General features: G+C 36.7%; 1 protein-coding gene across 6 annotated transcripts in view; it reads right to left on the reverse strand.

Moving 5' to 3' along the window:
- The window catches only part of NEK1 (NIMA related kinase 1), a 220,781-nt gene that overhangs the window by 72,151 nt on the left and 134,852 nt on the right, over window positions 1-13,778 (reverse strand). For all 6 annotated transcript variants that reach the window (XM_059175038.1, XM_059175054.1, XM_059175046.1 and 3 more), the window contains one exon: window positions 13,513-13,741. In XM_059175038.1, the coding sequence (XP_059031021.1) occupies window positions 13,513-13,741 (229 nt within the window). The remainder of the gene's footprint in view (window positions 1-13,512; window positions 13,742-13,778) is intronic.

The raw sequence follows: 13,778 nt of genomic DNA on the forward strand, positions 1-13,778 counted from the left end.
TTATTTATTTATTTTAGAGAGACAGAGATAGCACAAGGAGGGAGGAGAAGAGAAACAAGCAGACTCCCCTCTGAGCAGGGAGCCCAATGCTGGGCTTGGTACCAGGACCATGACTTCTGAAGGCAGATGCCTAGCTGACTGAGCCACCCAGGCACCCTAAAAACCCAACTCCTGTTGTGGATACACCAGAATATACACCTATATATAGAACATCTACCTCTGAGAATGAAATAAAGACTAGCAGAACAGATCATGTAGAAAAAAAAATATGAAGAAAAAGCCACATTGAGATTATTAGAGAGTGGAGACACAATTTAGTCAGGGCCCACATCCCTGGCACAGTGACCCACAAGTGAGTGATATCACAACTACAGAGGCCCTTCCTGAGGACTGAGGGGTCTGAGCCCCACATGAGGTTCCACAGCCCAGGGGACCTGCATCAGAAAGACAAGAACCTATAACATTTGCTTTGAAGACCAAGGATGCTTGCTTATATTTGGGAGAGCCAGAGAACAGAAGGAAACAGAAACTCTACTCTTAAAGAGCATATGCACAATGTCACTGACTCCAACACAGTGTAGCAGTTTGAAAACTATCTGGGCTACAAGTGAAGGAAATCCACTGACTAACTGTCAGAGGGGCAGGGATCTATTGGAAAAGTTCACCATGGATGCAAGTGCTAATGTGTACAGTTTTTCATATCTCCCTTCTAACTAGCTGACTCAGCATTGGTGGGTGCCATTTATTTATTTATTTGTTTGTTTGTTTTTATTTATTTATTTCTATCTTCCTTCCTTTCTTTTCTTTCCTTCTTTCTTTAAGATAGTTATTATTTAATTCATTCATTCATTTAGAGAGTGCAAGCAGGGGAGGTGCAGAGGGAGAAAGAGTATCCCAAACAGACTCAGCAGACTCAGCCCTGAGTGCACAGCCCAATGTAGGGCTTGACTCTACTACTCAGGATCATAACCTGAGCCAGAAACAAGAGTTGGACACTCAGTCTACTGAGTCACTAAGGTTCCTGTGATAATTGCCATTTCTGACACTCTCCACTTACAGTGCTAGCACCACCAGCTCTATCCTGGCATTCCCCTGTGGATTTGCCCCAAACAACCTATCCACCCAGGCCCAGAGTCCCTTCCCTAACACGCCTTTAAGTTGGTCAGGAGCCCCTCCCAAGCAATTCCTTCTCCAATTACTCCCGAAGGGCACCATCAGGCAGAACCTCAGGCTCACCTCCTAAGTGAGCCCAATCTGGGGAGTCGGTCCTTAATATTAGAACACTTAGAAAGTTGCAGCCAGATCTCACAACAATTCACACTGAGGGCCAGCCCCACTTAGCAGTATACACGCAGCAGTGAAAGACCTCACAGACAGCTGCCTAAACCAGTGAGTCTGCAATAATCTTGACCAAGCTACAACAGAAGGGTACAAGCAGCCCCACCCACCATAAGGAACACTCCTGGGAACCTGGCTCAGGTGACCATGGGAGTTTGTGCTACTAGGCCCCTTCTGCATAAAGCCATTCCTTCAAAATCTGGAGGTATAACTAATCTACCTAACACAGAAACACAGAGAGGCAAAATAAGGAAACAGAGAAATATGTTCCAAATGAAAGAACAAAACAAACCCTTAGAAAAAGAACTAAACGAAATGGAGACAAGCAATCTACCAGATAAAGAATTCAAAGTAATGGTCATAAAGATGTTTACTGAACTCAGAAGAAAAGAACAGGGTGAGAACTTCAACAAAGAGATTGAAAATATAAAAAGAACCAATCAGAGCTAAAGAATACAATAACTGAAATAAAAAGTAAACTAGAGGGGACCTGGGTGGCTCAGTGGGTTAAAGCCTCTGCCTTCAGCTCGGGTCATGATCCCAGGGTCCTGGGATCGAGCCACACATTGGGCTCTCTGCTCTGCAGGGAGCCTGCTTCCTCCTCTCTCTGCCTGCCTCTCTGCCTACTTGTGATCTCTCTCTGTCAAATAAATAAATAAAATCTTTTAAAAAAAATAAATAAAACTAGAGGGAATCAATAGCAGATTAGATGATATAGAAGAAAGGATCAATAATCTGGAAAGCAGTGTAGTGGCAATTACCCAATCAGAACGGCAATAAGAAAAAAGAATTTTTAAAAATGAGAAGTTTGGAGCATCAGTGGGTTAAAGCCTCTGACTTCAGCTCACATTGTAGTCTTGGGGTCCTGCAATCGAGCCCCACATCAGGCTCTCTGCTTGGCGGGGAGCCTGCCTCCCCCTCTCCCTCTCTGCCTGCCTCTCTGCCTATTTGTGATCTCTGTCTGTCAAATAAGTAAATAAAATCTTCAAAAAAAAATTTTTTTTAAATAAGAATAGTTTAAGGGATCCTTGGAACAACATCAAGTGCATTATAGGGTCCCAGAAGGAAAAGAGAGAAAGGAACAGAACACCTATCTGAAGAAATAATCGCTAAAAACTTCCCTAACCCGGCCAACGTAAAATACATCAAAGTCCAGTAAGGAGAGTTCAAACAAAACAAACCCCAAAAAACCTACACCAAAACATATTACAATGCACTGACAATTAAAAACAAAGAGAGAATCTTATAAGCAGCAAGAGAAAAACAACTAATTTCTCAGCAGAAACTGTACAGGTCAGAAGAAAGTGGCATGATATACTCAAAGTCCTGAAAGGAAAACCACTTATAAACAAGAATACTCTCCCTGACAAAGTTATCATTCAGAGCTGAAGGAAGATATAGTTTCCCAGACAAGCAAAAGTTAAAAGGAGTTCATCAATGCCAAACTGGCTCTCCAAAATATGTTGAAAGGATTTCATTAAACAAAAAAGAAAAGACTATAACTAGAAATGAGAAAATTATGAAAGAACAAATTTTACTGGTAAAAGGTAAATGTAAAACAAAGGTCATATGGATCAACCACCCTCATATCTAATGTGAAGTTTAAAAGATAAAAAGCATTTGACAAAGTACAGCATCCCTTCCTGATCAAAACTCTTCAAAGTGTAGGGATAGAGGGCACATACCTCAATATCATCAAAGCCATCTATGAAAAACCCACTGCAAATATCATTCTCAATGGGGAAAAACTGAAAGCTTTTCCACTAAGGTCAGGAACACGGCAGGGATGTCCATTATCACCACTGCTATTCAACATAGTACTAGAGGTCCTAGCCTCAGCAATCAGACAACAAAAGGAAATTAAAGGCATCCAAATCGGCAAAGAAGAAGTCAAATTATCACTCTTCACAGATGATATGATACTATATATGGAAAACCCAAAAGACTCCACTCCAAAACTGCTAGAACTTATACAGGAATTCAGTAAAGTGTCAGGATATAAAATCAATGCACAGAAATCAGTTGCATTTCTCTACACCAACAGCAAGACAGAAGAAAGAGAAATTAAGGAGTCAATTCCATTTACAATTGCACCCAAAACCATAAGATACCTAGGAATAAACCTAACCAAAGAGGCACAGAATCTATACTCAGAAAACTATAAAGTACTCATGAAAGAAATTGAGGAAGACACAAAGAAATGGAAAAATGTTCCATGCTCCTGGATTGGAAGAATAAATATTCTGAAAATGTCTATGCTACCTAAAGCAATCTACACATTTAATGCAATTCCTATCAAAGTACCATCCATCTTTTTCAAAGAAATGTAACAAATAATGCTAAAATTTATATGGAACCAGAAAAGACCTCGAATAGCCAAAGGGATATTGAAAAAGAAAGCCAACGTTGGTGGCATCACAATTCCGGACTTCAAGCTCTATTACAAAGCTGTCATCATCAAGACAGCATGGTACTGGCACAAAACAGACACACAGATCAATGGAACAGAATAGAGAGCCCAGAAATAGACCCTTAACTCTATGGTCAACTAATCTTCGACAAAGCAGGAAAGAATGTCCAATGGAAAAAAGACAGCCTCTTCAATAAATGGTGCTGGGAAAATTGGACAGCCACATGCAGAAAAATGAAATTGGACCATTTCCTTACACCACCCACAAAAATAGACTCAAAATGGATGAAGGACCTCAATGTGCGAAAGGAATCAATCAAAATCCTTGAGTAGAACACAGGCAGCAACCACTTCGACCTCAGCCGCAGCAACATCTTCCTAGGAACAATGTCAAAGGCAAGGGAAGCAAGGGCAAAAATGAACTATTGGGATTTCATCAAGATCAAAAGCTTTTGCACAGCAAAGGAAACAGTTAACAAAATCAAAAGACAACTGACAGAATGGGAGAAGATATTTGCAAACGACATATCAGATAAAGGACTACTGTCCAGAATCTATAAAGAACTTAGCAAACTCAACACCCAAAGAACAAATAATCCAATCAAGAAATGGGCAGAGGACATGAACAGACATTTCTGCAAAGAAGACATCCAGATGGCCAACAGACACATGAAAAAGTGCTCCATATCACTTGGCATCAGGGAAATACAAATCAAAACCACAATGAGATATCACCTCACACCAGTCAGAATGGCTAAAATCAACAAGTCAGGAAATGACAGATGCTGGCGAGGATGCGGAGAAAGGGGAACCCTCCTACACTGTTGGTGGGAATGCAAGCTGGTGCAACCACTCTGGAAAACAGCATGGAGGTTCCTCAAAATGTTGAAAATAGAAATGCCCTATGACCCAGCAATTGCACTACTGGGTATTTACCCTAAAGATACAAACGTAGTGATCCAAAGGGGCACATGCACCCGAATGTTTATAGCAGCAATGTCCACAATAGCCAAACTATGGAAAGAACCTAGATGTCCATCAACAGATGAATGGATCAAGAAGATGTGGTATATATACACAATGGAATACTATGCAGCCATCAAAAGAAATGAAATCTTGCCATTTGCGACAACATGGATGGAACTAGAGTGTATCATGCTTAGTGAAATAAGTCAAGCAGAGAAAGACGACTATCATATGATCTCCCTGATATGAGGAAGTGGTGATGCAACATGGGGGCTTAAGTGGGTAGGAGAAGAATCAATGAAACAAGATGGGATTGGGAGGGAGACAAACCATAAGTGACTCTTAATCTCACAAAACAAACTGAGGGTTGCTGGGAGGAGGGGGTTTGGGAGAAGGGGGTGGGATTATGGACACTGGGGAGGTTATGTGCTTTGGTGAGTGCTGTGAAGTGTGTAAACCTGGTGATTCACAGACCTGTACCCCTGGGGATAAAAATATATGTTTATAAAAAATAAAAAGTTAAAAAAAAAAAGATAAGAATATTACAATCATGTTGTTGGGGAAGGGGATAAAAATGCAGTGCTTTGAGAATGTGCTTGAACCTTCAACTTAAAATAGACTTCTAGATATATAGGATGTTATAACATGAACCTCATGGTACCCATAAACCAAATACCTATACAGAAAAAAATAAAGAGAAAGGAATACAAACATAATACTAAGGGAAGTCACCAAAGCATAAGGGAAAGGAGCGAAAGAAGAAAACAATAACACAGAAGAACTACAAACTACAGAAAACAATAAAGTAAATGGCAATAAGTACATACCTATCAGTAACTATTTTTAATGTAAATAACCTAAACACTTCAAACAAAAGACATAGGATGGTTGAATGGATAAAAAACAAGGTCCATTTATATGCTGCCTACAAGAAATTCACTTAAGACCTAAAGACACACACAGAAAAGTAAAGTGAAGAGATGGAAAAAGATATTCCATGCAAATGAAAAACATAAAGAAAGCCTAGGTGGCAATATTTATAGTAGGAAAAAAACCAAACAGATTTAAAAGAAAGACTGGGGGCACCTGGGTAGCTCAGTGGGTTAAAGCCGATGCCTTCGGCTCAGGTCATGATCTCAGGGTCCTGGGATGGAGTCCAGCACTGGGCTCTCTGCTCAGCAGGGAGCCTGCTTCCCTGTCTCTCTCTGCCTGCCTCTCTGCCTACTTGCATTCTCTCTCTATCAAACGAATAAATAAAATCTTAAAAAAAAAAAAAGAAAGACTGTAACAAGTGACAATGAAGGTATTACATAATGATTATATACATCGAAGAAGAGGATAAACCAGGATGAATCCAAACTAGGAGCACGTAAATACATAAAGCAAATACTAACAAACATAAAGAGAGAAAGTGATAGTAATACAGTAACGGCAGGGGACTTTAATATTCTACTTTCATCAATGAATAGATCATCTAGATAGAAAATCAATAGGGAAACATTGGCCTTAAAAAACATATTAGACCAGGTGGACTTAATAGATATATACAAAACATTCCATCCCAAACCAGCAGAATACATATCCTTCCCAAGGGCGCATGAAACATTCTCCAGGATGGATTATACAAAAGCCACAAAACGAATCTCAATTTAAGAAAACTGAAATCATGGGATGCCTGGGTTGCTCAGGTCATGATCCCAGGTCCTGAAACTGAGCCCTGCATCAGGCTTCCTGCTCAGCAGGAAGCTTGCTTCTTCCTCTCCCTCTGCTTGTATTCCCTCTTTTGCTGTCTCTCTCTCTGTCTGTCAAATAAATAAATAAATCTTTTTTTAAAAAGGAAAGAAAACTGAAATCATATCAAGCAAGCACCTTTTCCAAACACAACAGTATGAAACTAAAAATCAAGCAAAAGAAAGTTGTTTTGTTTCATTTTGTTGAAGCATAAGAAAACTAAAAAACACAAATATGTGAAGGCTAAACAAAAGTATTATATTAATGCATGTTAACTATGCTTCAATAAAAAATAATAAAATATTTATGAATTAGTTTCAAGGAATATAAAAATAGAAAAACTATACTTCTGTAAAATTTTGATTGGAGCAAATTTTTGAAAACTAAGACAAACAATAATTTGGAGTGTACAAAGAGAAGAAATATAAATTAATAATTGTTTCTATAAATTTACTTAAAGAAAATAGGAAAAAAGTTGTAAAATAAATGTCCATACGGTTTAAAGGTAGAGAAGAATATTTCTTAAAAAATTTGTTTTAGTTTAGCTTACATATCATAAGTAGGCAACTGACATTGCCCTTTTTTGGCAATAATAATTCTGGGGAACTTTTAAAATAAAATTTAGCAGAGCAAAAAACGGGAAATTATCTATTGTAATTCGAGTCTTTAGAACCTTTTGGAATAATACACAAAACATCTAAGTACTTAGCAGTATAGACAAGGTGCAATCTCACATATTACAGCACAAATAAGTCATATACAAATTTTTGTGGTGAGGAAAGCGATAGAAGTTTATTAAGTGAAGATACAGAAAAAGCTCTCAAGAGTGAGAGGGAGGGGTGCCTGCGTGGCTCAGTAGGTTAAAGTCTGCCTCCGGCAAGGGTCATGGTCCCAGGGTCCTGGGATCATGCCCCACATTGGGCTCTCTGCTCAGCAGGGAGCCTGCTTCCTCCTCTCCCTCTCTCAGCCTGCCTCTCTGCCTACTTGTGATCTCTATCTGTCAAATAAATACATAAATAAGATCTTAAAAAAAAAAAAAAAAAGAGTGAGAGGGGCCCCAATCAGGCTGCCCTATAAGTCATATAAAATTTTAATGGTAACTAAATACAAAATGTTGATTCAAATCTACATATACTAGTTATTTGAAAGTAAGTATCTGCAAATTAGCAGGTGATATTCAGTTTCATAAAGGAAAAATGATTCCTAGTAGGGAATCAACCTTTAAAAGGATAGTTAAAAAGTAGAAAACCCAGAAACAGACCCATAACTTACAGACATGTGATATTTGACAGAGGTGTCAAAACAATATAGTGGGGAATGGGATGTCTCTTTAACAAATACAACTGGAGAAACTAAATATCCTTATGAAATGATATCAACTTAGTTCCCTTTGATACAGGGAGGGAAAACCAGGTAGAGCCGATGGTCTCTCTGAGTGGAGGTGACAGAAATTGGAAGTCTAGGAGGCAAAAGTGGCTAATGTTAGCAGAACAGAATACGGAAGAGTAGAAAGCTATACAAATAGAACTCAGAGTCTTCTTGGAGTCTTAAGCTAAATACTGATCATCACACACATGGGAAATTACTATAATCTAGGTAACAGACCCAAAGGGAGTAGAGGGAATAATACCTGGAGTTCAAGCAAGGTAGGTCAAAAATAGTCCCTCTTCCCACCAGCCAGAAAAAAAATGTCCTCTGATTCACCAGTCATTAGGTAGATTACTCAGAGAGGTTTTAGATTCAGTGAAAGGGGACAGATTAGCCAGGGGTCCCATCTAATAAAGCCTCTTTTATTTTTTTTTTTTAAGATTTTTTAAGATTTTAAGAGAGAGAGAGACAACAGCATGAGCAGGAGGGGCAGAAAGAGAAAGAGAGAGAATCTCAAGCAGACTACCCACTAAGCATGGAGCCCAACATGAGGCTCGATGCCAGGACCCTGAGATCATGACCTGAGCTGAAACCTAGAGTTGGATGCTTAACCGACTCCACCACCCAACCTAAAAAGCTTAAAAGCAAGACCTAAAAGTGTGAAGCTTTTTAAAAGTAACTGAACTGTGTCCCAAAACAAAAATCAAGAACATTTATAGGAATACAAAAACATATAGCCACCCATTTACATAAAATTCATGGTATGGCTTCCAAAGAATGATCAAGCATGCACAGAAGCAAAAGAATTCAACTTTTAATAAAGAGGGGAAAAGTCAATTAATATTATCCTAAAAATGACAGACTGATTTAATTAGTAGACAAGGCATTTGTAACAGTCATTATAAGTGAATTCTATATGTTCAATAAGCTAGAGAAAGAACTGATGATAATTAGAGAAAAGAAAAACATTAACAAGATACATATAAACTTCTAGAAAAGAAGACAAAAAAAGCTGGAAAAAATAGCAAAAATTTATCCAAATTTGCTGAAAACTACCCACAATTTCAAGAAGCCCAACAAAACCCAAGCAAAAGAAACATGAAGAAAATGTCACCAAGGTGCATCATAATGAAATTTACTAGCTTAGGGGAAAAGTCTAAAATTATCCAGAAGAAATAAGACACATTACATACAGAAGAATAATAAGGATGACAAAAGATTCTTGTCACAATAAATGCAAACTAGAAGACAATGGTACAATATCAATAAAGTTATAAAAGAAAAAAATATTCAGAAAAAATACCTGTGCAAAAGTAAGGCAAAATGAACATTTTTACAGACATACAAAAGCTTAAAGATCTCCTCGCCAGCAGGACTACATTACAAGAAATGGTCAAGAAAGTCCTTCAGGCAGAAGAAAAATGGTACCACATGGAAATGTGATTCACACAAATATCATGAAGACCACTGGAAACAGTAACTACATGGATAGATACAAAAGGCTTTTTCTCTTACTATTTAAAGCTCCTTCAAGGAGAAATGATCATAATGTATTGTGGGGTTTATAGCATAAGTTAGGAAAAAACCCCAAAAGCAATGGCACAATGACTGGAAGGGAATAAATCTTAAGTATACAATTTTAAGGGTCTTATACTACATGTGAAGTGTAATCAATTGCTGGAAGATAGACTGTGTCATAAGTTAAAAGATGTGTGCTATGAACTCTAAACACAAAAATAACAGAACAATAAACTGCAGTTAATAAGCCAATAACAGACAAAATAGAATCATAAAGATAATCCCAAAGAAAGTAAAACAAAAGGGGAAAGGAAACAAAGAATGGATAAGACAAACAAATAATAAACAGCAAAATGACATTTTTAGATCTGACCATATTAACAATCACATTAAATACAAATGGTCTCAACAACCAAGTTAAAGAGTGGATTAAGAAAAACAAACCCAACATATGCTGCCTATAAGAAACCTATTTTAAATATATAGACACAAACAGATTAAAAGGAGGGGGGAGTGGATAAAGATATATCAACTAACACTAAGCAAAAAAAATAAGTAAATAAAATACAAGTGACTATCAGTAACAGAGTAAATTTTAAATAATGTTTTAAAAGGAACAAACTTGATAATCACAATGCAGATGAATCTCAAAAATCATTATGATAAGTTATTAAACAATAACTTTGTGTAATAACAATTACACAAAAAAGTAAAAAATTGTTAGTCTGTTTAAATGAAATTCCAAAACAGAGAAAGTTAATCTAAGATAGAAAAAATTTGGAGAAAAGTCCCCTCTGGGGGACTAGAAGCAGAAACTGACTGGGAAGAGGAATGAAACTTTTTGTTTGGGAAGATGGTGATGTTCTGTATCTTGAAAGGAGTGTGGGTTATGTAGGTGTAGGCATGTGTTAAAACTCAACAAATGGGGGCACTGAGGTGGTTCAGTTAGCTAAGCGTCTGACTCTTGATTTCGGCTTAGGTCCTCATGTCAGGATCAGGAGATCAAGCCCTGTGTCAGGCTCTGTGCTGTCAAGCAACCTGCTTAAGTTTCTCTCTCTCTCCCTCTCTCTCTGCTCTTCCTCACTACTCATGTATGAATGTACTCTCTCTTTAAAAACAAATAAATAAATAACTCAGCAAATGTACTTTTAAAATATCTGTATTTCATTATATGTAAATTTAATATTAAAAAAATAAACTTCTAAACAAATATCGAACTCTATTTAATGATATGTATACTACGAAGTACTTAGAACAAAGTATATCAATATCTGCAATGAACTTTAAACTGCATGAAAAAATAAGATACACTAATTGTTGGATATTAAGGTAGACAGATACGTGATCATATAAAGCACAGTAAAATATTAATCACATACTCTCAATGGAGAGTACATGGTGTGCACTGTGAAATTATTTCAGGTTTGCTATGTTTGAAATTTTTCATAATAAAATGTAGAAAAACAGCCATGAGAAAGGATGAATATCTACCATTTGCACTGACATGGATGGAACTGGAGGGTATTATGCTAAGTGAAATAAGTTAAGCAGAGAAAGACAATTATATGGTTTCACTCATTGGTGGAACATAAGGAATAGGGCAGAGGACCACAGGGGAAGGGAAGGAAAACTGAACGGGTAGAAATCAGAGAGGGAGACAAACCATGAGAGACTCTGGACTCCAGGAGACAAACTGAGGGTTGAGGAGGGGAGGGGGGTGAAGGGATTGGGTAACAGGGTGATTGGTATTAAGGAGGGCACATGTTGGGATGAGCACTGAGTGTTATACACAACTAATGAATCTAATGAATTGAACACCATTTCAAAAACTAATGATGTGGGCTAACTGAACATAATAAAAAAAAAATGTTGCGAATAGTAAATCATGTAGATCATACAATGGACTATTAAATAGCTATAAAGAAGATATAGGAAATTTTTTAATGTAGAGATATGAAAAGATTTCTAAAAGATATTTACATGTAAAATAAATACAACAGATGATACATAACATAAATGCAACATGAAGGTATAAGATATGTGTCTTTATTCAGATACACACACACACAAAGGAGCTCAGAGGGATAAACAATGAACTACCTCAGTGGTTACCTGGTAACAAGGATGGAAATGGAATATAGGTGAAGTGGAGAGAAATTTTATACATTGTTTATACTATGTAAAAACATCACATAAATATATTGCATATTTAGGTTAAACACGATTTTTGAACTCATGAAAGGAAGTATTGTTCATATAACAGTATTAGTCTCATGCTAACTTTCCACATAAAAGTGCTTTTAATAAGGTAATGAGGTGTCTCAAATGTCCTCATCTTATTTGTCTGAGATAGGCCTATCTAATCATTCAAAATTACCAATTCTTGTGTTTCTCATCTGCATATAACCTTTCCTCCTAGTTTTTAAGAAAATATGGCAGGAAAAAAATATGGCAGGAATTTTTTCATCTTATATAAAACTTATTTGCATCTCTCTACCTTTGCCTTTATCCCAACCTGTCACACTGGTGTGAGTTTATTGTCTCAGAGGTGCTGTAAATCATTTACAACCCCATCACCTGAGAGATCTCACAACATCAGTTGTGTTTATCATCATGTTTATGTAATTAATGACCACTTTTATGCATAAAATATGTGCTACATGATAGGGAACACAAAACATGCAGCACAACTCCCATGAGAGAAGACAGAGGATTATCTCATGGGAGATGGCTACTGATTAATAATCAACACAAATATAACACAGATAATGGAATTATCTAACAAAGATTTTTAAAGTTATTATAAAAATTTTCCAGGAAACAATCATGAATGCTCTTTATAGCAATGAAAAACAGTCTGAAAAAAGAAATAGAAGACATTAAAGAAAATTTTAAGAAATTCAAATTTCAATACCCCTAAATAAAATTTTACTGGAAACACAGCCATGCTAATACATTTGCATATTGTCTATTGTTACTTTTACACTATATTAGAGAAATTCCAACAAGAGTTCTTATGGCCTGCGAAACCTAAAATTACTATCTGGTATTCACAGATAACATTTTCTAACCCTTGTTTCAAAGACTGCACTCTGCACTCAGAGTAAATTCATACTGTTTCAGAGAGCCAGTGTATAGTACCCTTCATGATCTGGCCCTGCTTATCTCCTTGAAGGCTTTTTACTTGCCATTCTTTGTCTTAACTTCTGAATTTTAGTCATCCATTCTGAATTATACCAAGTTCCCTGAATTTTACACACTCTCTCACGTTGGTCCTGGTTATTCTATGCCTAAAACACTTGGCTTGGATTTTGGTTTAGTTAACTACTTATTCCTCGGCTAATCCCTTTTTCCAGAAAGCATTTCCTTGGCTTCCCTAAGACTGATACATGTCCTAATACATATTCTTACAGAGGCTATGATAATTTCTAGTATATTCCTTATCAATTACAATTGCCTCTATCTTGTCTCTCATTCAACCAGAACCTAAGCTCCTTAAGGGGAGGGATTATGTCTTAACCATTATTGTATCTTCATTGCTGAGGAATGTGTGGCATTTAATGGGACTAAAAAGAACTGCTGAATAAGTAAATAAAAGAAAAGACACCACAGGTTAGAGTCTTTGAGCTTTTCTCAAATGCAAGAAAGAATTCTATGAAAACAGTCCTTTAAAAATTACTTAAAACTGTATTTAGTTGGTTGACAATCAGACTTGCCCTTTCAGAATGTAAGCTCCAAAAAGCACATGCTTGCATTTATTATTGTATCTCTCTCTGTGGCTTGGACAATGCATGAAAACTGTTGCTCAATAATTATTGCTGAATAAATAAATCATTAAGTGAGATCTTTTCCATACCCCTGGCTACATACCGAAGAGACCTGAGATTCTGTTAAAGTTTGCTACTTTCATTCTCAAACAGATTAAAGTAATACAATTGGTAGAAAGAGTTAAAGTAATATAATTTAAATATTTATCATTAGTTCCCACTCTCATACCACATACTAGTGTAATAAAAAATCCTTGCTATTCTTAAGGCTGGATAGTTTTCTCCACTTTTCTTATACAAAGAAATTTTGCCAGCCTCTCTCAATCCTTCTAAGTGTTCTTTCTTTCCAAGCATCCAGTCTACAAGTTTACATGTGTTCTAGACCATCATAGAATATCAACATTTTATACATACTTTCAGTAGCAGAGAAGGATGTGTCCAGTGTTAACTCATCCAAAGGAATGACAAGTTGACCTCCTGCCTCCCATTTCTTGCGATCAGATGAAACCGATTTTTCTTTTTCATGCTCTTTGGCATCCACATTAACAACTATCTCACACATATCAGAGTGACATTGTTTTTCTTTTTCATCTTCTTGAGCTTTAAGATTTTGATTTAATCTACGTAGTATTTCTCGCTTACTCTGAAACAGTTAAAGTGTTATATTTTAATATCTATAC

Source organism: Mustela lutreola, chromosome 1 (assembly GCF_030435805.1).
Source record: "Mustela lutreola isolate mMusLut2 chromosome 1, mMusLut2.pri, whole genome shotgun sequence".
Classification (NCBI taxonomy): domain Eukaryota; kingdom Metazoa; phylum Chordata; class Mammalia; order Carnivora; family Mustelidae; genus Mustela; species Mustela lutreola.